General features: G+C 35.0%; 1 protein-coding gene across 1 annotated transcript in view; it reads left to right on the top strand.

Moving 5' to 3' along the window:
• COL19A1 (collagen type XIX alpha 1 chain) overlaps positions 1 to 25,689 on the top strand; it is a 304,480-nt gene that overhangs the window by 137,512 nt on the left and 141,279 nt on the right. The window contains exons 13-14 of the mRNA XM_033102674.1: positions 7,310 to 7,363; positions 8,966 to 9,001. Coding sequence (XP_032958565.1) covers positions 7,310 to 7,363; positions 8,966 to 9,001 — 90 coding nt within the window. The remainder of the gene's footprint in view (positions 1 to 7,309; positions 7,364 to 8,965; positions 9,002 to 25,689) is intronic.

Here is a 25,689-nt window from a genome sequence, read left to right on the forward strand (position 1 = left end):
TATGGAAAATCCTGTTTGTCTTCCCTCCCCTGAATGGAGGGGAGGTGTGGTCTAAGCTGTGTTAAATGAAGATTTGTTTTACATTGTGTCCTATAACCTTGAGAGATCTGGGGCCGTTGCCTGTGTGTTTTGTTTCTTTTTCATACTCTTCGTGAAAGCTAAGACCATTTCTTGGAATCCCTAGTACTTAGTAAGTGTTTGGAGTGATTAAGTCCTCAATAATTATCTGCTAACGTTTCATTTTAAAAACTGAGAGATTATTATAGTAGACTAAAATATAAGTAATTCGAGCCTAAACTAGGATAAAAGAGATGGAAGGGAGGACATAGGTAGTGGTAGTGCAGAGGTAAAAATATATATAATTTGCCACTTGACTGCACTGAAAATTTAAGAGTCGCCCAAGGTTTTGACCATTCATTATGGGAAGGTTGTTATCTTGCAAAAAGTGCAAGAGTGTTAAAAGAAATTAACTACAGTGCTGCAAAATATAACCAAGCTACATACATGTGGCTGTGAGGAACAAAACAAATATTTTTAGAAGTTCATTAAGATAATGTTAGAATTGAAACAGAGAAGAGATTTTTCCAAATACTTGGATAAAATTGGAAAGAGGCTTGAGGGTTTGAAAACTAAACTATATTCACATTACCTTAGGGGTTTGGAAATTTTTCTTGTGGTGTCTGAAAGTAAGGTGACATGGCATTTTAGAATTAATCAATTGACACAGACATATATTTGAGTGCCTGTTACATGACCAAATGCTCTGGCAGCCATTGTATAAGTCCCAAATCTGAACAGACCAACTTGTGGGAAAAATCCACAGCCTAGTGGGCAGTACGACCTTTCCTCTTTGAGAAAGATCTTGGAAGAGTCCTTCACATGTCCCCACTCACAGGGTGACATTTCTTTAGCATCGTCATTGATTAATGTGGCTCATTAGGTACATCATAAAGCATGACAGAGCACAGCAACTAACTCTTCTCATTTGGTCACTTGTTAATATATAGAGATGGTATTATTTTCCTTTCCTTAAATTTGCCATGACTAAGGAGAAATAAGGAAAGTAGTGAAAGTTCTCTTTCCCCTTCATGATCACCAGGAGTAAGGAACCAAGTGCTCTGTTACTACATCGTTGGTAGTGGTGGTGTGAATATTAAGCTAGAGTCCATCAACTGTTCTCATGAGGAATTTGAAATTCAATCCTTATGGGCTAGCTAGCCTATTTCAGAGGCAAGCAATAACAGCTTGGGAAATTAAGCAGCTTTCTTTTAGAAAATGGTAAGATCAGCCTTTAATCCTACATGCTTAATTGAAAAGTCTCTTATTTTCCCACTAACTCATACCACATTTGTCATTGCCAATTTTTTAATGCAAAAATAAACTGACTCTACACACTAAAATCATTCAGCATTTATGACAGTTCGCTCGGACTTTCAATAATTGCTGGTACTCGTTCTTAGGGAATGAGGGGTATGATAATAGCTATTTCAATTTGAATTAAAGTCAAGCCATGATGGGATTATAACTTCAGAAATAGCCTTTTGGAATGCTTAGTGAATCAACTCAATGGGCCAGTTCACTCTATATACTTTCCAAGTCAGAGAAAATTGGAAGCATTTAATATTCCTACTAAATGAATTCAAAAGCCTCTTTAAAATCTTTATTCTTGCATATTACATATATCTTGATGTAAATGTATCCTTTAATAATTTCTTCTGTGCCAGCTTTCTCACAAAATGGGCAAGTTCACTTCAGAAAGTGTCAACCTTATTTAAAGGGGAGTACGCAGTAGCTGTGTCTTTCTCTATGGGGCACTGTTAGCATTTTGGTCAAAACATTTCTTTCCCATGTGGGGCTCTTACAAGAGCAGAATGTTTAACATCCTTGAGCATCACCAACTAAATGCCAGTAGCAGATCTTAGTCATTAGGACAAAAAAATGTTCTGATATCTTTCTAAATGTATCCTTGACTCTCTGTGTGTGTGTGTGTGTGCATAAACTTTGTATATTGGAATATTAGACTAAAGATATTGGACTAAATACATATAGTGTAAATGACGCATAACAAATATCTAGTCTAAATAATGCATGCCAACCATACATTGAAGTTGTCAAAAATTTGGATTGCTAGAATTTATCCTTCAAAATACAAGACCTCAGCTTCACAGACATTCTAGTTTATAATTAAATGATTCTGATTGTGACCTACTATGAGATACATTCAACAATGGCATCTGAGGACAGACTTGAGTGGGAGTCTTATAAAGTTGTTTGTGTGACCTTTGAAGCCAGAAGACACAGGCTCAAATCCCAGCTCTGCCATTGTCTAGCTATTATATTACCTGATTCATTACTTATTCTCTCCGTGACTCAGTTTCTTCATTTGCACAAGGGGATCTTAATATTAATAGCACTTAACTCATAGGTGCTTTTTTTCTGATGATTACAGAGTTACCATATGTAAAGTATGTAGGACAGTGTCTCACATATGGTAAGAGCTATATAAATATTTGCTATGTTTAGAAACTGGGTTAAATAAAACACATTTGTCTCTAATAGAAATATCTTTTCATTTGTTTGTTTTTGTGGTGTTATATAACGTTGGAAAAGTAGATTTCAGTCATTGAGTTTAGTCTCTTCCTCAGAAGCTTTATTATTGTCTTTCAAACATCCCTTATCAGAATTATAGCATCTGATGTTCCTAAAACAATCATGTGAATCTCCTTATACCAATGCAATCTGTAATACTGAATACAAGAATATTAAAATCACAAAGCTGAGATATCATTTGGCAACAGCTGGTGCCATTCCTCGGGAATAAGATGCAGTCAGTAGAATAGGTAAAGAACTGATTGGTGGGTTAAATATGTTAACAAATAACGTTGTTTTGTACCTTCTTCTGATTTTTAAAGATGCTACATACCATGAGTAGTAGGTCTTCTGATAAAAATTAATTTCATAGTCTACCTCCTTTTATAATTCTAGTTGTAATTCTGTCCTTTAGCTTTCCTTTTGCCTTTAAATGAGTTTTGTTTCCATATAACATACAGAATCAACTATTGTGCTTTTGAAATCTTTATATACACAAGTTTTATTGAGACCCTTGATAACAGATGCCTATCTTATTCAATATTGAATTCAGAGTCTGTTCCACTTGAGTCTTTATGTTTTATGGTGAGTGCTGTTTTTTCCTACCCAGCACTCAATAACCATTGATAGCACCAGTGTGACACGAGGGAAAAAATTGCACTTGAGAAAAGCATTTTACAGATCGGTTTCTGGGAGCCTACTATAATGCTATGGCCTTAAAAAACATTGTACTCTGTCACAGGGAGACATGAGTTACATGGGCCCACCCAATGGCTATAAAAGTAGAAGCTTGACGAATGCAGTACTTCTCAATTGCATTGTATCGTACGTGAGGTAAAACAGTTGTTACATATCCATCAAATTGAGTACAAAACTGAACAGAATGAACTATTAATTATCCCTTCAACTTAGACTTGATAAATAAAATCAGCATTTATTAAGTACCTCCCTGAATATTGTGTTTAATGTTCTCTTCCATTGAAAAAAAGTGTTTGCATATCCATAGGTTCATAGGTTGAGTCTGACATGTTTGTAGATGTGTAATACTATTTGTTGAATAAATAGATAATTGGTGTCTTTCTCAGTCATTTCTTTCTTCAGGTTTGTGTTTTTTCTGTATAGTGTTATACGAGCAAGATGGGAGTAAACTTCATTTTATAAATTTCTCAGCTCAGTAAATGGCAGAGCCTCCTCGCCAGTTACGTAAGCCAAGTGCAAAACACCCTCTATGCCTCTGTCCCCACTTCCAGGGTGTCTGCAAGTCCTGCTTTCCAGGATGCACCAAATCTGACCACTTCTCTCCATCTCCACTGTCACCATCCTATCTCAGCCATACTGCCCTCTTGGTGGTGTTTTTTTTTGAAACAGAGTCACATCATGTCATTTCCAGTCTTAAACAATAAGTAGCTTCCCATTGTTCTTAGAACATAACCTATTTTTCTTACCATGGCCTGCAATTCTCTGTGTGCCATGACCTCTGGCTAACCTTGACTTATCTCTTGATCCTTACCTGCTTGCTCATGACACTCCTTTCATCATTGAGGCTTTAGTGTTAGGTGTTCCCTCTATCCTCAGCACCCCGAAATCATAGCCTGGCTGGATCTTTTGAAACAACAAATGTTACCACAGAGGCTGTTTCTGACCCCCAACTGAAATAGCAGCTCTTTCCTCCTTCACACTTATCATATTCAGCCTGTTGATCTGTTTATTGTTAGTCACCCTTCTCTTATAACATGAGTTCCATAAAGGCAGGAATTTTGGGTTTGTTAAGGAAAAAATTATTCTGAAACTTATTATAATGGTAGGAAGACTTTTTATTCAAGACTATTGCATAAGAGTATTGCAATAGGGAAGAAGAGAGATTGAGCTCAACCCTGAATACAGCCAGGACAAGTGGGGATTTATAGCCAACAAATGGAGTGATGGCTCAGTGAATGGAAAATTACTAAGAGCAAAAATCAAGGGTAGGGGGATTTTTACTACACTGACCTAACAGAATTCTTGCTAAAGGCAGGCCAAAGATATCAAAGGTGGAGGGTGAGGAACTTGACCAGATATCAAAGGAAGGGGATTCTCTCTAAAATGACTTAGCAAGATTCTTGCTAAAACAGGGCTAGATAGGCCACATAAGATAGGACTAGGACCAAGATTGAGGCCTAGTCAAGAAAAGGGCTCAGAGGAGCCTGCCTAAAGTTTGGTCAAGAACAGTCTTTGTCACCTTTGTGTTGTTTTTGTATACTTGGATAATACTATCTAATAGTAACATAACACACTGTTATACGAGGTCTGACAATTAAGTTCAAAAACTAATCCTAGAAAAAGTGCTACATACCTCATTGCTGAATATCACTATGGTCACCTTCCAAGTGCTCCCCTTGGAAAGCTATGCACTGACACCAGCACCCAGACCACCCTTCAAAGCAATTTGGGAACTCTTTTTCTAGAATGGCCATAAGGGTTTTTGTCCTATTACCCTTGATGTCCTGAATGTCATCAAAATGTCTTCCTTTCAATATTTCCTTTATCTTCGGGCAAAGAAAGAAGTTACTGGGGCCAGATCAAGTGAGTAGGGAGGGTGTACCAATACAGTTATTTGTTTACTGGCTAAACACTCCCTCACATACTGTGCCATGTGAGCTGATGCATTGTCGTAATACAAGAGCCATGAATTGTTGGCAAAAAGTTCAGTTCGTCTAACTTTTTCACACAGCCTTTTCAGCATTTCCAAATAGTAAACTTGGTTAGCTGTTTGTCCAGTTGGTGCAAATGCATAATGAATAGTCCCTCTGATAGCAAAAAAGGTTAGCAATATCGTTGCAACAAGTTCACGAACTTAATTGTCAGACCTTCATGTTATGTAATATTTAGCATATACTTATGTATATGTTATTTGATAATATTACAAACTCAAGAGAAATGTAAGTGTATTACATTTCTAGTAGCAGCCACATTAGAAAAGTAAAAAGAAATGGTGAAACTAATTTTAATAATATATTTTATTTAATCCCATATGCAAAATGTTATCATTTCAATATATAATCAACAGAAAAATTATGAATGAGTATTTTGCATTTTTTTGGATTACCAAAAAACCCAATAGTATTTTACAGTCACAGCATATCTCAATTCAGACGAGTCATATTTCAAGAACTCAAAAGCTACATGTGGCTCATGGCTACTGTATTGACCAGTGCAAGTCTAAAAACTAGAAGAGTAACTGCACACAGGTATACAATAAATGTTTATTGAATAAATGGATAAATGAATGAGTGAATTAAGAATAAAAGCTATTCATAGAACTGGCATTTTTCTCTTCCCAAGTGTTCAGAATATGTTGGTGCCAAGTTTTACTTCAGAGACCTGTATAAATAGAGTATGTGTTGCTTGATTTGGGAAGGAACAGATATTTTAAATAATAAGAGAATATCACATCTCAAATATGATTTAATTTTTCACTTATCCTTTTTCTACAAATACTCCAAGGTACTGATGGAAGACACATAACTATAAATTTCATCCACAGAAATACTTACGCAATTACAAAGGTTTTATTCACCAATGAGAAGCTGTTTTCTTCCATTAAATTTTTTCTTAAAGTGTAAGACTGCACTTTTCACATACTCCCTGCAACAAGATTTTAAGTACCCGGTTTTGTTTTACTCCTTTAAATCCATCGGTGGCATCTGTATTGAGTAGATATGGATGATGACATTTGTCATTGTTTATTCACTATGAAATGTCAGAGCAGTGAAAGCTGGATCCTTCAGCTAGGAACAACAACAGTAAGACACCCAGATTTACTGGGCATTGTGTGGCTTCAGAATACTTATTTTTTCCATTATTGTTCTTCTCTTGTTCCATGTGTTAAATTAAGGACAAGGAAAGATATTTTTTTCCTTTTTACCACACAGTCAGGATGTGTCTATCTAACTTTCTATTTACACTATGAATACATTCAGCTGTAAAACTGATCTCCTCCACTGAAAACTATTGTGCTATTCTGAAATCTGTCATTTCTGAGTCAGATCAACTAAATACCCACTAAAACACCCAGGAGTTTAGAAGATTTGTGAATATATTTATCTGATATGCTATGTCTTATATGCTTTCATTTGATATCTTTATAAGTCCAGGTTAAAAAAAAGAGAGAGAGAGAGAGATAGGAATTAGAGAACTAAAACATACTTTAAAACAGAAAAGAGATTATATTTTAGTTCCAGCTTTGTGAGTGATAGGAAAAGAATACATCTTTCATTTCATTTCCCCCCACATTTAGATTTCTTGATAAAGACATAAAAATGTTTTTGATTTAAATCTTGAATTTGGGGGGGCAAGCTTTATAAAAGCCAAATCAGTGCTAAATCAGAGGTATTTACAACATCCACAAATTTAATCCAAAGTGGATACTTCAAAGCTCATATAAATCTAAATGATGTTCTCCCAGATGGTGAATTAATGTAATTTTAGCAGGAAGCAAAGTTGCACAAATATGCAGTATTGAGGACTCACACTGATTGAATGTATCTGTACCCACCACAGAACAGATGTTGCTTGTCATTTTAGTGCCAGTTGTCTCTGTTTCTCTCTATATGACACACTGAAGAATGGGATTTGGGAGTTCAGTAAATTATGATTTATTTTGTGACGAATGACTTGTTAGAAATTGAAGCTTTCTGTGAACTGTGTGCAGAAATCACATTGGTTGTATTTTTTTGTGCAGGGTTTGAAAGGTGACTTGGGTCCTCGTGGTCCACCTGGCCTAAAAGGAGAAAAGGTATCATGTGCACCCAGAAATGTGCCAATCTTTTCTTAAGAAAACCCTGGGAAACTATGCAGTGACTTTTCATGGAGACTGTCTACCTGCCAAAAGTTAATTTTGTTAAAATTAATCAAAGGCTGTTATGTTCAAAGTATCTGAACAAGAAAAGTCTTTTGGGTTCATTGAATTAGTTTGAAGGGACCAAATACACAAATGCTAGTCGACATGAATTTGGGTTTATAAGATTTCCCTGTTCTCTCCCTTGCTTAACAGCGTTAGGTATTCCATCACCAAATTAACAACCGTGTCCTGGATCAGGGAACCTTGCCAGTAGCACTATGCTGCTACTGTAATGGTGAGGCAGGTGGCCTTTGGGGGAAAGGAGCCCAACTTTGTATTCATTCTTAGTCTGAAGGCTCCATTTCCTGCCACCATTGCTCGTATACCATTTTATAATGGCATATTGGCAATTCACCTTGAAAAGAGAATTAAGAAATCGTAAAAGCAAGAGGCCTTTGGCGTAAGGTTATCGGATGATCCCAATTGGATGAGAATTGTATGTGTGGGTGTTTAGCATTGTTTTTGTTCTCCATCCTCAGCACATTTAGAAACCCTTTTCTGTCTTCAATATTTACCTCTGTATTAAAGCTGGTCTTGCAAATCAGTCCTCAGTGAGTGGTTTAAGCTACATCAATGTTCTTTCACAATTATTGGTTATTTTAATTCAGTTGTCTCAAAAATAATGAGTACACAATGCTAAATCTTAACTTTTGAGGTGACTATATTAGATGAGAAAGAGAAAGTTATAGAGATACGGTCAGCATGAGCATACTATATCCCAGTGCCTTGTGCCACATAGTGTGTGGTCTCCAGAAGCGTCCACCTAAATAAATACTGTAGCAGTGAGGCTTGGTCTTAATGGCTAAGAGTTCATATGAATTAAATAGGGGTACTGATACACAGGCATACAGGTGAAATATTTATAAATTGGGAAACAGTGAACTTTTAAATGGATCATTTTTTAAACATTTTGTATACTTGGTCAATATATCTGCCTGGTAATTTGTATCCACATAGGTCAGCAAAGCAATTTTAGTATTGAAAACTACATAAATGTAGGCAAAATTGATGGCAAGTGCAATGATGGCAAGTGCAATGCCGATTCAGCAGAGCTTTAGAGGAGGAAATGCGACCACTTCTTGCAGCTGGGAGGCACGAAGTGGGGACATCCATTTATTCTTTCTGCTGATCCTCATACTAACTTTTCCAGAAAAATTATCTGTCACTGTGACACTTCACAGCTGCTCCATTGGCAAGTAACCATATTTGAAGAGATACTCTTTCTAATTTTAGATTAGTAGACAAAAGAATATAAATTAGATTATTTTAGCTTTGCAAAACAAGTTCTGCAAAAAGCATGGGGGTGCACAAGGCAATAATTATATCATGAGAGCTAAAAGCACATGGTATGTACAGAGACTTTTATCAAGATAAAATTCTATTGTTCTTCCTTCAAGATTTATCTAGACATTGCTTCTATCCATTCAGAAAATTTATAAATAACATGTTTCAAAAGGAGACTATTGGTAATTGCAACTTTTCTTTAATCTATCGTAGGGAGATACAGGACCTCCGGGACCACCAGCCTTAGCTGTAAGTATTCTTGAAATCAAAATTCAAAATTGAAATACGTTATTCTATTTATTACTTACACTACATCATAACTAAACCAGAATTTAAGCCATAGGGTATTTTGAGAATTGAAAGTGACCTTAGAGTAGATCTAGCCAAACTTCCAAATGTTAAAGATGGGGCATCTACTCACAATAGTGAAGTACTTAACCTGAGGTTATACAGGGAGTACCTAGAAAGGTCTGAAAGCAGTACCTATCCTGAGCAATTTTCTCTACCCTCCATATGGTTCATAATTTTGCCCTTTAAATGTTTGACATGACTTTTAAAGTTAATGGAAGCAGAGACAAGTCTACGTATTCTAAAACTGTTAACAGAACAAAAGAAACTATAATCACCCAGTAGGTAAACACAGGTACCTATTTAAGCTGATTGTTACATTCCCTCAAATCTGCCTAAGACCATTGTTTTTCTTCTATGCGATTTGCTTCTAAGAGTTGCAAATGATAAAATGTCAATATTTCAGTAACAGATTTATGGGAAAAGTTTATAATGTGCACATAATGGGATTATTCTCATTTAAATGGTTCATCATTTATTAAGCATTTAGTCATAAATATGTAATGTTTTTATATTTAGATACAATTTACAGTGATAGCCTTTCTTCATAGGCCATTAAGGATTCTCATTTAACTTAAAGATTTGGTTTAAGAATGACTCGAAGCCTAATGAAAAAGAGTTTTTTAAATAAGATCATCTGTAGCCTGAGGTCACTCGAATTTAATGTTGATATTTCCTAATGACATAAATTAAGAATTTAAATCATAAGTTTTCAAAGAGCCATCGCGGTTATGGTATGTTGTGTTTAAAGGAGTCTTCCAGCATCTGGATGGAGCCCTTCTCAACGGGGCAGTACAGGAGTCTCAAAGGTGGTGTGGCTTTGATAACGTTTGTATTTATCACTGTACTTGAAAATGTCATTCTCACATTATAAACCTTAACAATCTCTCACGCAAGTAATATTGGCAATAATTACTTCAACAACAAATATTTCTTTATAAATAAAAAATCTAAGGACCCAAACAGATGACTGACTGAAGAATACCCAAATTCCATTTGTATTGGAATTCAGTCCTTGAAGCTTCTGTTTTCAAGATGGAAATAAAAACTATTTGAGAGGAGGTTTTAACTGCATATTCTTCGATTTGTTTGTAGTATGTGGAGTTTACTTTCAAAATGGTTTGGCAGTAGTGTATATTCAGGTTGCTCATTTTACTTAGGTCCCATGCTTCTTTGTCTTCAATTAAGTTTATATGCTCAACCACTTCCTTTAGTTATCTTATTTCCTAGGTGTTTTCAACTTGTGTTTGGAGACAAAATGCAATCTATGTATATTATTTCACCTGATATGCAGACTTGGCACGGCAGCCAGAAAGTTGTATTAGATTATATCTGTTTTGTGGATTTTTGATGAGAGCTGTGGTCTTCCTTCCAAGTAGCACTCTCTAGCTATCTCTTTGTACTCTTCAGATGACAGACACTAAGGAAGTACAAGCTAATTTTTATACTTATATAAAGATATGTCAAGGCAAAAAGACTGTGAAATGAAGTGTTCTATTTCATGAAGTAAAATGTTAATATTATTTGGGTATGACTGTTTACATACTTATCATTACTTTATTGATGTAGCTAATCAAAAGTTAACTATGAAACAGGGAAGAAGTAAAATGAATACCAACTTTCCATGCACTAAATATTTAATTGAGCTTATAATGCAGATTGATGCATTTTAATGAAGTGATTGATAGCAGTCTTCAAGGACAAAAAATTAATGACCCCACTATATCTGAATTAAATGAGGCACTGATATATAGGCGTCAGTTACCTGAGAATTCACCCATAGCGGTTCTAGCTGCACACTAAACTCCATTAGGGAGCTTTAAAATATACCCATGTGTGCCTCCACCCCCACAAATTAAAGCTCAAGAGATATAATGTGGAACCAGTGTATTTAAAAGGCTCTCCAGGTAATTCCGAATATGCAGCTGGAGTTGAAAGCCACTGTTTATGGGAACTATAATGGAACAAGCTCTTTTTCTACTTGTAAAATTCCTTTAGACTTTTGAAGAAGTCTGGCTTTGATCTCAAATCCAACTCAATGCATGATAATAAAAGAAATATCTCTTTCGTTTAGGGAGGCATACTAGGACAATGAAATTAAGATTGAAGCCTGCTTGGTTAAGTGGAAGAGATTAGGTAGGAAGTTAGCTTTAATTATAGCTTTAACGTAGCCATCCAAGGACTCCTGTGGGCTCAGGAGCCTTAATGCTTCTCAAAATTTAATGTGCAGAGGGACATTGTTCAAATGCGTATTTGACTTCTTCGGTCTGAGGTGAGAGCCTGAGATTCTCCATTTGTAACTAGAGGATGCAGATGCAGCTAGTCCTCAGACCACACTTTGACACAAGGGCTTAGCACCCAGCCTCCAGTTGTCCTGCAGACTCTGCCCCATTCCAGAGATCAGTGCCTCACCTGAACTACACATTAGAATCACTGTGGTACTTTAAAAACTCCACTTCCCAGGCTGCACCATATACTGATAAAGTCAGAATCTCTGGTCATTTGAAAGGTATCCCAAGCAATTCCAATGTGTAGCCAAGTTTGAGAACTAATGCCCAGAAAGCACGTTGAATACTTTTCTCCATAGCTTCCTTTCAGAGCTTGAGCAAATAATTTAGAATTATTCATTACATCAGTATTTGTATCAAAAACACCCAACCTGATTACTTTCTGAAGCTTCCAGGCAACGTCAGATGCTCTATTAGTACATGTGGTTTGGTTCCTGATTACTTGGTTATAGAGGATGAACTTCCATCTCCACATTTACCACCCACTAGCAAGCCCGTCAACAATCCTTCCTTGAGCCACGTCACAAGCATTGGTAAGTCCAGTACAAAGAATTCCAGAGACTATCTAAGCATACAGAGCTGAGCTGCCCGAATAAATAAGGACAAAAATATTGAATACTATTTTCCCTCTAAAATATACATACTATATTTATTTTGCTTTTGCTTGTAGTTTGCTTAATAAGAAATTGAGAGAAATCGTTATTGAGCTCACGGAAACATTGAGGTTACTGATGCAGGGCAGTCCTTTTTGATGCAGAACATTTTTGTGAAGGATCGTGTTTATCACCATTATTTTCATGTCCCTGTGGATGACCATGCTTTGGTTATTATTTTTAATTTTAAAAATCATATAGAACCATATCATTGTAAAAAACAAAATCTAATACTAACCATCTATTTTAAATAAATGTTACTTTGGTTGTTACTTATTTGTTTTCTTATGACCGATTGTCTGTAATTGGGTCTCAGTGGAGGAGACAGATAAAGGAGTGAGAGAAGCCAAGTGTAAAGGAATAAGGAAAGGCAATGGTGAGGAAATGGTCCAAAACATAGGCCAGAGTCCTAGAAACGGTTTTATTAATTAAAGTCAACTGCCACAGCTCTTACTCTTTTATTAATCTTTCCTTTCCCACCGCCTTGACGTGTTCTTACTGCCAATGACCAGTAAACCTTACTTACTCTCCAATACACAGGAACACGCTTACTGAGGAAACCAACCGAAACGGTGCTGTCATTTGCAAATGCAGTGTGTACTAATAAACTCCCTTATTATGTGAAGTAACGAGATCCCATTTAAAATTCCACAATTGAAGCCCTTTGATAGCATTTGAATCCTTCTATAGATTCATGTTCATGGATCATGTGGAGAGAACACCAGTATGACTGCCTCAGGGGAAAAAAAGCTAAAAAGAAGGAGGAGGAGGAGGAGGAAGAAGGGGGAGGGGAGGAAAAACGGAAGGAAGGAAGGAAGGAAGGAAGGAAGGAAGGAAGGAAGGAAGGAAGGAAAGTAGGAAGGAAGGAAGGAAGGAAAGAAGGAAGGAAGGAAAAAAGAAAGGAAGGAAGGAAGGGGAAATCTAGATCCTGTAAAGATTTGAGTAAAAGTTATGGCATTATCTATCAGTTACATCCTTTAACCTTTAAATATTCTGTCAGACTACTTGACTTGGAAAAAAATTGAATCACACTTTTTTTTTTTTTAAGGGGAACAGGACTTTATTGGGGAACAGTGTGTACTTCCAGGCCTTTTCTCCAAGTCAAGTTGTTGTCCTTTCAATCCCAGTTGTGGAGGGCGCAGCTCAGCTCTAGGTCCAGTTGCTGTTTTCTAGTTGCAGGGGGCACAGCCCACCATCCCTTGCAGGAGTCGAACCAGCAACCTTGTGGTTGAGAGCCCACTGGCCCATGTGGGAATCGAACCGGCAGCCCCCGGAGTCAGGAGCATGGAGCCCCAACTGCCTGAGCCACCGGGCCAGCCCGTTGAATCACTTTTTGATACAATATTAATAAACATGCCAATTTTCCCAGTTACTTTCTTTAATTTATAGCCTTTTCAGATTATTCTGACAACGAAAGATTAAGGAATAAGCTTAAGTATAAGTTTGTGAATATATAAGTGGAACATATGGAAAACAGTTTATAAAACAGTGTCCAAGAATCTTCACTAAATACTTTTTTAACAAAATGTCCTCTGGAGATGTGGTAAGAAGAATAAAACTTTCATATCAAAAGGTGAGAATGTGGTTGAATTTTAAAAACAAGAAAGAATAATCTGTGCTTGACACCATAAACTCACTTCCATGTATGTATCTTTCGTTAGGCATGTTTTCAACACACACAGATGGTTACAAATAAAAAAAAAATTAATCAAATCACTTTGATGCATTTTCAGCCTCTTGGATAACAAATTTGCTATTTAGTACTAAATTAACTATTGTATAAACATAGTAAGCTATTAAATAGCTTACAATAAATGCAATTTTAATGTTCTAAAGCAGGGGTGTCCAAACTGCGGCCCGCGGGCCAACTGCGGCCCGCGATCCATTGTTAATTGGCCCGGAGCAAATTCCAAAAATATATTTAGTTTACTTAAATAAACCAGGTGAGGCAATACGTACTTCACCTCGAGTGAGTGGCCCGGCTGTTTGTGTATTTTACCGCATGTGGCCCTTGGTGAAAACCGTTGAAAAAAGTTTGGACACCCCTGTTCTAAAGAAATAAATATGAGATTTTAAATACTGATTTAAACTAATCAATTGATCATTTTTTTTACTTATCTTTTTTTATATGTCAAACTGATAACATTTTTAAGAACAACACAACTTGTTATATCCTAAGTAATAATAAATAACAATAATAAGTGGCAAACATTTATTGAGTTCCTACTGCATGTTATCTGTTACATTCCTTAAACAACCTTCTGAGATATAAAATGATTATTACCACATAACAGGTGAGGGAACTGAGGACTAGAAAATCAAAATAACTTGTCTGAGGTTCCAGAGATAATAAGTGACAGAGCTAATATTCAAATACTTGTTTGACTCTAAAGTCTAAGCTTTTCATTTTTTTGCGGGATGCATATCATTTTACTTAAAGAAGTATTCTCTTCTTATTTTATTGTATTTTCCAGCTTTATTGAGACATGATTGACATATAACATTGTGTAACTTAAAAGTGTACAATGTAGTGAATTTATATATGCATAGATTGCAAAGTGATTACCACAATAATGTCAGTTAACAGCTGCAGGGAGCAGCTGGGAAAATAGCAGCCAGGGTACAGCAAAAAGCATGAATCCTACCCTACCAACCATTTTGCAGATTCCATCAGGAAGCTGCCCAGGAGCCACTGGGGATCCCTCCATAAGCACCCCCAAAGCTACCCATGTCTCATGTATACACTCCATTTCTACCCCTGTAGGCACTGAAGGGCAAAGAGAGAGGCTTTGCAGAAAAACAATCCTAAAATGTATATGAAACAGCAAAAGACACTGAATATCCTAAGCAATCCTGAGAAAGAAGAACAAAGCTGGAGGCATCACACTTCCTGATTTCAAACTATGTTGCAAAGCTGCAGTAATCAAAACAATATGGCACTGTCATAAAAATTTACACATACCCAACTGGAACAGAACCAGCAGCCCAGAAATAAACGCATGTATATGAATATACACTCAAATAATATTTGACAAGGGAGCAAAAAATATTCAATGGAGATAATACAGTCTCTCCAATAAATGGCATTGGGAGAGCTGGATAATCACATGTTAAAGAAGGATTTGGATCCCTATTTTACACCACTCAAAAAATTAACTTGACATGGATTAAAGACTTAAATGTAAGAGCTTAAACTATGAAACTGCTAGAGGAAAACATAGGGAAAATATACTTGACATTGGTCTTACCAATGAAATTTTTGACTATGGCATCATAAGCACAAGCAACAAAAGCAAAAAAAAAAAACAAAACCATCAAATTCAAAAGCTTCTGCACAATAAAAGAAATGAGCAACAAATGAAAAGGCAGCCTATGAAATGGGAGAAAATATTTGCAAACCATGTATCTGATAAGGGGTTAATATCCAAAATATATAAGGAACTCATATAACTCAATAGCAAAACAAACAAACAAAAATAAATAAATAAACAAATAATTTCGTAGACATTTTTTCCAAAAAAAGACATACAATTGGACAAGAGGTACATGAAAAGGTGCTCAGCTTCACTGATCATCAGGGAAATGCAAATAAAAACCACAATGAAGTATCACCTCATACCTGTTAGGATGGCTATTATCAAAAAGACAAAACATGTTTGCGGGGAAGTGGATGAAAGGGAACCTTTGTGTACTGTTGGTGGAATGTAAATTGGTGCAGCCACTCTATGAAAAACAGTATGGAAGTTACTCAAAAAATTAAAAATAGAGCTACCTTATGACCCAACAATCCCACTTTTAGGTATATATACAAAGGAAATGCTGTATCTCAAAGAGATATCTGCATTTCTATGTTCATTCCAGCATTATTCACAATGGCTAGGACATAGAAACAACCTCATTGTCCATCGATGAATGAGTGGACAAAGGACATGTGAGATACACACACACACACACACACACACACACACACACACACACATTATTCAACCACAAAAAGAAGGAAATCCTGCCATTTGTGACAGCATGGATGGACCTTGAGGGCATTATGTTAAGTGAAATAAATCAGAAAGACAAATACTATATGTTCTCACCTATATGCAGAATCAATAAAAGCTAAATTCATAGAAACAGATAGTAGAATGATGGTTACCAGGGGTGGAGGGTAAGGGAAATGGGGAGATGGTGGTCAAAGGGTACAAACTTCTAGTTATAAGATACATTAGCTCAGGATCTAATGTACAGCATGGTGATTATAGTTAACAATACTCTATTACATATTTGAAAGCTGCTAGGAGACTAGATCTTAAATGACATCACCACACACACACACACACACACCAAGGTATTTATATGAGGTGATGGAGGTGTTAACTAACCTTATTGTGGCAATCGTTTCACTATATGCACATGTATAAAATCATCTGGTTGTAGACCTTACACTTACACAATATTATATGTCAATTTTATCTCAATAAAGCTGTGGGGGGGTGGAGAAGTGAGTTACTGATAAATTTAAAATGGCTCTTCTATTGATATTTATAATTTACAAAGCAGATGTTTACAGTCATGTGTTGCTGACAGGGATATGTTCTGAGAAATGTCTTTAGGCAATTGTGTAAACATCGCAGAGGGCACTTACACAAACCTAGATGGCATAGCCTACTACACACGGAGACTGTATGGCACTAATAGGCAATAAGCCTATTGCTCCTGGGCTACACGCTGTACAGCGTGTTACTGTACAAAACAACACAAGATCAAATCAAGCACAAGACAAAATGATGCAATCAGGAGACAAAGTAAGCACAAGATGTATGAGGCCACTGCCTGCATAACAAGGCATACTGTTTTACAGCAAACTTTAAAAACAAAAAGAGGAAAGAGTACACTCTAAAATAACCATAAAACTATAGTATAGTAAATACATAAACCAGTAACATAATCATTTGTCATCATTATCAAGCATTATGTACTGTACATAATTGTATGTGCTACACTTTTATACAAGAGGCAGTGTGGTAGGTTTGTTTGCACAGCATCACCACAAACCTGTGCATAAGGCATTGCAGTGGTTATGACATCACTAGGTGGTAGGCATTTGTCAGCTCCATTATAACTTTATGGGACCACTGTTATGTATGTGGTCTGTCACTGACCGAGACGTCAGGCAGCACGTGACTACGGTATTTACATGAATTAAAACCAACACTGGATTAGGAAAACTTATGACAACCAAATTTGATTGATTAAAATACAATTCATATAAGATTATCCTGAAATCATGAAGATTTTGACATAAAAAATCCTCTATTAAAGGTAAATAGTTTATGGTTTACTCATAGTTTTTGAATTATGGCATTATATATTAGCTTTTTCCTTACATTTAAATATAGTTATAAATTCTTGCATTTGAATATGCATTTAAATATTTCAATATGTAGTAAGTACAAATTCTTTGATTCTTTGTCATTTGTTGTTAATCTTAATTTTATGTAAATATAGCCTGTCTTTCTATATAATTTCTTAATATTGTGTGTATGCTTTATATCCTTACGATTACTTACTGTTACCAGCTTCTCAAATAAATATACTACTGTTTTTGTAGTAAAATTTTGCTAAAATCCCTAACTGAAGCTTCAGAAGTAAGGCATTATTGAAATGAGGCGGTTGGCTAATGCCTCTGCCTCCTTCCCTCTTTTCTCCTTTGGCCTTTGCATGTCATGTCCAACAAGACATGCAGGCGAAGGTAGAAGAGTGCTGCTTCACATAATATATCCACTAATTTTAGTTCCCAGGAAAATGGCTGTGTTGCTCTGGCCCTGTCTCTTTGGGGAGTTATTAAATACTCATCCAGATGGCAGCAAATGTTTACACAGAAGCCAAAGGTTTAGTCAGTCAACAGCAGAAGTGTCTTAGACATGCTTACTAAATGATACTTTAAATGCCAGTTCCTGGGGGCCCAGATAAATCCAGCTTAAGTGAAAATTAGGCACAGAGAGGGAGCACAGATTTCACTGTATGAAAACTGCCTTAAATACCATAAGCGACTGAGAGAAAAATCTCACCTGGTCATTTATAAATCAAATGACACACAAATTAACAGATGGCCCTAATGTGCAAGAGATCGTATAGTATTCATATAAGGGAAGGCTTTACATACATGTGTTTCTAAATTAGCACATACAACATACAAAAATGATCAGTTCAGTAGATGATATGGTCCCTACCCTCCTCCCTCCTTTTTGCCTGCCCAGTTGTTTGACTGCTAACTAGGTGTCAGATACTATGCTAGGTCCTGGGGATACACATAAAGAGCACTCAGTGTTGTTGCCTTCTGGAAACCTATTTGGTTTAGGAAAAAGCAACCAGTTGGTTAAAGTTGATCATTTTTAAACTGAGCATTTCCAATTAGTATATAAATAGCCTACAGTGTTTGTGCGACTGCAGTTATTTAGCACTACAAAAAAACTTTTAGTTATTTCAGAAAAACACATTTTTACTAGAATTCTAATGCTGTAATTTAAATAGTTACTTTCAATACATAAATCACAGATTCAACTGAATAATTCTTTTTTTTTACTAAAGTTCCTGAGGAACTATAACCATCTCTTTTTACGTGAATGAAATATTAAATTCTTGTTAAATGCCCATAAAGCATCATTCCTCCTACTGTTCTAACTAGAATAAATATGTGTTCTATAGCATATACATACTGTATATATTTATATGCATATATAAATATATGTACTATAGCATAATAATCAACAGGTAATTCAGTTTAAGATTATTTTAAATTTCTCGCATATTAAAATCTGAGTTATTTATATGGTCTTTCTATGAATTGCCTGAATTTGAATTGATGCTATTAGTCTAAAAAAGTTTCATAATTCGTATTAAATTAATTGTTAACTTTCTGAAACTGGTGATGCAGATCCATATTGGGATTTTTTAGGGCACTAGTAGGCTAGTACAAGGAAGGCATTCGAAATTCTTTTGAAAATCAGTCCTGTTTTTCAATTTGTGGAAAAAAGACTTATATAAATGAATTTGTTGATTAAAATGGAAGACGTTTCTATACTATAAAGCTATTTTTATTGACTCTGTGCAGAAATATAGTGGAGTTGATGCTTAAGGCCCTAGAAAGATTTATGTTTAGCCTCAGAGAAGATTTATGTTTTGGAAAACCTACCATCAGCTCGTTTGACAGGGAGGTGATTTATGTATCTTTCATTAGATGAATGATTTGAGAATAGCTCCTTCTGCCCTTCTGTTTATAGTTTCCTTCTGTTTCAAAAGATATTTCAGATTGTTTTTATCGTAACTCTAAATTATACATTTAAAAACATAACAGTAAAATTGTCTTTCCTAAAAATGCTCTACATTGGCATTTTGGGACTTTTATGAAAGAGCTATTTTATTTCATGTTGAGATATTCAGCAATCTAGAAAAATACATTAAAGTGTATTTCAAATGCCATTAGAAAATTATAAAATGGATAAGACTTTTGAAAAATTATATGCATAAAAATACATGTAAGTCATAAATCCACACAGAATTTAGTTTAATTCAATTCCACTCTAAACATTTTTTTAAATTTTTTGGTAGACTCCTTATATAAAATGGGATCTATCTATAAAATAGAATTTTTAAATGATTGCTCTCTAAAAGGATTAGAACTATATTTGTTCCAGTTAACTGCCCCACTGGTTTTAACCAAAAATTCATGCAGTATAGCTTAGGAGTTATACAAACCCTGGATTCTATCTAACTGCTTGGGTTTGAAACTTGCCATGTTCCTTGACCATTCTGTGCCCTAGTTTCATCATCTATATAATGGGATAATAACATTTCCTATTGTATGGTGTTGTGGTGATGATTAAGTTAATTATTAGGTTGGTGCAAAAGTAATTGTGGTTTAAAAGGTTAAAAATAATTGCAAAAACTGCAATTACTTTTGCACCAAACAAATAGTATATGTAAAATTTTTTGAAAAATGACTGGCTCCTGGTAAATACTATTTAAGTTTTAACTAGTATTCTTACTGTTATGATGATTAATATTCAGTGGTAAAGATATCAATAGAAAAGAACCTAGAGGTTTTTATGAAGTCATTGCTAAGAAATGTTCCAGAACTTTCATATAATTGCAGTATCTTTATGGGTAGAGTTCTTTCCTCTTAAGTAAACTAGTAAATGTAAACTAAATTGAAGTATTTTGTAGTTTATCTCTGGTATAACCTCCACAGGGACAGTAATCTTGTCTATTTTATGCACAGCTGCACCCCCAGAGATTAAAAGTAGTTGGTGCACAATGCAACATATAGATGATGTAGTATAGAAGTGCACTTGAAACCTATATAATTTTACTAACCAATGTCACCCAATAAATATAATAAAAATTAATTTAATTTTTTTAAAGTAGTTGGTGCAGTATAGGTACTCACTCAATAAATATTTCTTTTTCATAGGTAGAGGAAACATTTTTCACTGATGAACATATTATTAAAGTAAAATATTACCAAATCCTACAGTGAAAATATCTAGAGGATCACATAAGATCACTGACTTGAACGTCATAATGAAGAGGAGATTCCCTCTTTCAGCAACCAAAGCTAATTAATTTAGGGCAGGTTGTCACCTTCTTCCCCATTGAAAATTATCAGCAGTAATCCTGATGTCACTTACTACCCCTGATTATTATTTTTTTATCTGTCTGAGAGTCATGATGTTTGTGAGCAATTGGGATTATCTCCTTAATTGAAGAATCCTAACTTCTCTGTTAAATATGCTGCAGACCTGAACAGAAGTTTTATATATTTTAATCCATTACTAAGTCATCTTTTGAGAAATAGTTAAAGAAACACTGGCTATAAGGTCAAGAAACCCAGAACCTACCCTGAAATATGCAACTATTTTTATTTTTATTTATTTGTTTATTTTACCTTGGGCATGTCACCCACTAATATTTAGGGGTCCAAGCAGAAGGTTTTAAAGGTCGTTTCCACATCTAAAATTCTATTATTTTCTCTTTTACATTTCCTAAGGAATTTTAATTTGTTTAGCCACCTATGATCTAATAGATATCCTTTAATGATATTTTTTCTTCAAACCCTCTATGCTTCATCACATTATTTTAAAAGGTTAGAGATTAAATATACAAAACGGTTTAGTTAAATCAGATATATTCCCATTGTAAAGAAAGGTTTCACTTATCAGTGTCATGAAAGGTAAAAGGCATGACATTTTACCCTCCTCGTAAGGCACCAGTGTAACCTGCCACAGTTGTATGGCCTGAGCCAGAGACAGAGGTGGTATTAGTCATGGCAGCAGGAGCTTCATGTCTGCATTTGTCGCCCTGTTACCAGGCCTCAGGAGTAACCCAGGTCGGTGCGGCATGGGCAGTAAGTTTGTGTCACAACTAAGGAACTCCAAGGTTAGGGTTTCCAAATCTTTTATCACATATTCAAAGAAACTGGCCCTTTGACCCAAAGGGAGGCATTATCTTTAATATTCTGAACAGTAAGCACATCTGCCCTTTGCTTTCCTATATAAACACCTTAAAAATAGATAGTCCAGAACAAAAAGGCAATTAGCACCTCCCTCACAAGATATGGAAGAACATGAAAGACCCTGGAAAGACCCATTGTCTCTCAACAATATTCAGTCATTTCTGTATTACTGTCTTGGCTTCTGGCAAATTCTCCTAGGAGTAGTATGCTATTTCATCAACCAGTCTTGTTAACGGTAACCAACCAAGGCTGGGATCAAAACTGTTCTGTTTGTCCCATGTGGCATTTGATGAGGGCTACTAGTAACAGGACTCCAAGCAAGTAGACAAGGCCAACCTATTATATTGATCCCAACCATTTTCCTAGGATCCCAGACCCAACCAACTGAACAAATTCTATAAATTATCCAAGTTTATTTTCGGAAGCCAGATGATTTTCTCCTTAAGTTTCTGAATTGACTTTTCCCCTTGACTTGAGACATCAATCCAAGTTCATCAACAAGGACATAGACATTTTATTTTATAAAGCGTAGAGAGCCATACTGTCCCCAGCTTTAGCCCAGTGGCTACCATAAGAATGCTGAGTGAGCAGAATACTAAACCAAGTGGCCGTTATCTTTTTAATCTAGGACCATGTCAGTCAAGGCAACGAGATCATCTAAGTGGCTGACCCAGAATTAAGTTTGAGTCATCTAGGTCCCCTTTGGACTAGGCAACCACCTGAAGGGTGGAAAGATAGTTCAGCACATGGAGCAGTTAGTGGCTCGCTCACAAGACAAGTAGAAATGCAAAAAATTGGTGGAGAATTGTCTCCAACAACCAGCTCTTAGGCATTGTATCCCTTTTTAAACAAATCCTAGCAAATGGTTGTTCTTTTATTTACCACATCACTGCTAACTGCACTGCTACTTCATTTAGCTTCTGACCTACTCTAATCTTCATATGCCTTCTGCGACGTTGCTATTCTTACTTCCCTTCAGTCTGTGCTGTTCATTTTTTTTTATTTCATTTTTATAGAATGACATCCTGTTTCACAACCATTTCTTAGTTTCCTAATATAGTATGTCCTGGAATGTTTAATATCTTCATGTATCAAAAATGTAAAGGCAGATCCTATGTCTTAAATCTGGTAAGACTGACTTGAAACCTCATTCTTGGACTAAGATGATGCATATTCAAATAAATCTTATGCTCCAAGTATTTCTTTGGAAGTGGAAGTAGCATATATTAGAAGTAGAATAGAGTCATAGGGTCAGACATACTTGAGTTTAGAGCTCAGGGCCCCAACTTATTTGCAGTGTTATCTTTAGGAAGTTTGTTTTCTCATCTGTGAAAGGGAAAAAATTACATTTCTTAGAGTTGTTAGAATTAAATAAAATAACTTATGTAAAATAAAGTGATGAATGGAATTCCTGACAGGCAGTCTTTTTGTATGTTGTTCAATGCCAATTCTCTATCCTTTTTCTAATTTAATACTGTGAGTGTATGGAGGTTGTTGAAGGCTTTGTAGAAATGATGATGAAATGTTATAGTAAGGCTTCTACCTTTTGGTTATGTGCAAATAGGAAAGTCTTTTTTGTATGTTATTCACATTGTCCTTTTACTCACTATTGTTTGCTTGTTATAGCTTTAAATTAGTACATTAACTCTCAAATTATCTTGATTTGTTCACTTGATACACTATTCTTTTTCAGAAACTTGAAAATAACTTTCTGAATGCAACATTTCATTGACATATTAAGAAAACATTAATTGTAATTTACTTTTCTGCCAACTTTCTAGTGTTTGATTGGTAGCTTGAAAATTAAGTGGTTTGTTCTGGCCTTCATAGCATCACATTCTGGTTATTTGTAAAACACATCATGTTGCCAACCCAGAAGATTGAAAAGTTACAAGGGAACAACATCCTGGGGGGTCTATTTGACACATCACAACTAAATCTCATTAATGCCACTTGCACTGAATCGGAGTTACACTGACACAGCCTTAAGTTATTCAATCTATCAAGTATATGTGATTATGTAGGGTAAATGTTTGACTCCTTTCTAAAAGGTTGTGTTTAAAGAAATAGTTGTAGATAGACTGATTTGTCCATTGACATGCAATATAATTTCCTCCAAAAAATGGAGGTATCTTTCAGATGTATTTAACTAAGTCTCAGAATTCTAATAGTTTCAAGGATTAATCTTTTTTGTCACTATAAAAACTGCTAGGATACATTTTCTCACTTAATAGCCAAGAAAAGCCAATAAATAGACAATGCAACTACCTTACCTACTGATTAGTGCACAAATTACCAAATGCATTGTATAGTTAAGTATTAATTCATAGGGATTTCTCACCTGTTTTGTCAATTAAGAATTAATTGTTCAATGTTTAATCAGCTACCCTGGCATTTTTTCAAGTGTTCTGCAGAATTAACAAGGCTTATTCGATCTGTAAAGGCCATCTCCTTGGTTCTGCCACCAGTAAGAGCAAGTTGAAACTAAAGACAAAGTGATGATAAAAAATGTATATTTTACATGGTCATGATAGCCATTGTGTTAACCAAATTAGTGGCAAATTATTGCATTTTGAGAACAGTTTCTTAACAGTAATAGTAATTTATTTGCTGTATACTTTAGGATAAATTGCCAGGTATAAAAATTAGGGCAATTCCTTGCTATTTCAAATGCTACATTTGAATATGCATGCAATAAGTGAACTATGAGAATCAGTTTATTTGCCTTAATTAGTGCTTTAAATAAAATTTTAATGCTTTTCAAATCAGTTCATTTATGTAGTTAAAAAACTAACTACTGAAAATAATATACATCATATTTCAATAAGTAGATCATTATGTAACATTTGGAAAGACAAAGAGTTAGATTCTTTCATCACTCCTATACCAATAAAAATACAAGATGGATTGAAATTTAAAAAGGGAAGAACAAAACTGGAGAAGTCCTATGGAAAATACAGAAATTTAAAAATAATTAATAAAGGATAACTTTATAAATATAAAAAAAGCCCAAAAAGTAAAAATGAAATTAGTAAATTTGACCACACCAACAAATAGTCCCTGTATGGCAAAAAAATATATAGATATAGATATAGATATATACAAATGGCCAACTGGGTAAAAATATTTACAACTCATATCATAACAAAGGAATATATTTCCTAATATATAGATAGACTCCTACAAACAAATTTTTAAAAAGACCAATAATCCAAAATACAGACTATTATTTGATCAGACTAAGTCATTAAAGCTGAATCAATCATATTCTTTCACATAAATCGTTAAGATAGATGATACAAATGGATTTGACAGACCATGACCTATCAGTTTTTTTTACTTGTTAACAGAGCCTTGAGCTAACAGAAATCAAACCATTTCATTTATTAGGTTAGGGCCAAAATAAAGCAAATCTACATAGTTTTTCATAGTCAAGAAAAATTAAAAATATGAAATGATCAAAATATGAAATTACTTATGACAAATAAATGAAGGGGAGTCATGAATAATTACCAAATATGAAACTACATTATTTGAAATGATATGTCATTTTAAGTAACTTCATTAGTTCTAATTCTTATTAATAATTATATAAATTGATTATATCCTTTAATCTCTTCAGTTCATGTTGTTTTTCTGAAAAACTAAGTACTTAATCCTCACCAATAAGCTAAATTAAAGAATTAGGTTATATTTCTTTCTCCAATGAAGGACAAACACCTCCACATAGAACTATAGCATCCACTTTATAATACTACCACATAAGAATTAAAAATAACTTGAATTATTTTGGTATCAAGTGGGATTTTTTGATGAATAATATCAGTTTCTAAATTGGAATTTCTGTAGCTATGGCAATTAATGTCCTTACTATAGCAGAAGTACCAAGAGAAGTATAAAGAAGGAGAATCTTAGCAATCATTCATCCATTCCCTACTAAATGCAATCCATTGTGCAAAACAATAAGCAAAGTACAAAGAAACTGAGGATATGTACAACTTATGCAGTGGAATGTCTCAGAGAGGGGCAAAAATCATTGTTAGGAAAATTTCTGGTAAGTATATGTCCCACAGCATTCCAAATTTACAGACTAAATATTCTATTATTTAATATATAATATTTCTAGTTTTATTGGCTGAA

The sequence above is a fragment of the Rhinolophus ferrumequinum genome, chromosome 3, assembly GCF_004115265.2.
Source record: "Rhinolophus ferrumequinum isolate MPI-CBG mRhiFer1 chromosome 3, mRhiFer1_v1.p, whole genome shotgun sequence".
Taxonomy (NCBI): Eukaryota; Metazoa; Chordata; class Mammalia; order Chiroptera; family Rhinolophidae; genus Rhinolophus; species Rhinolophus ferrumequinum.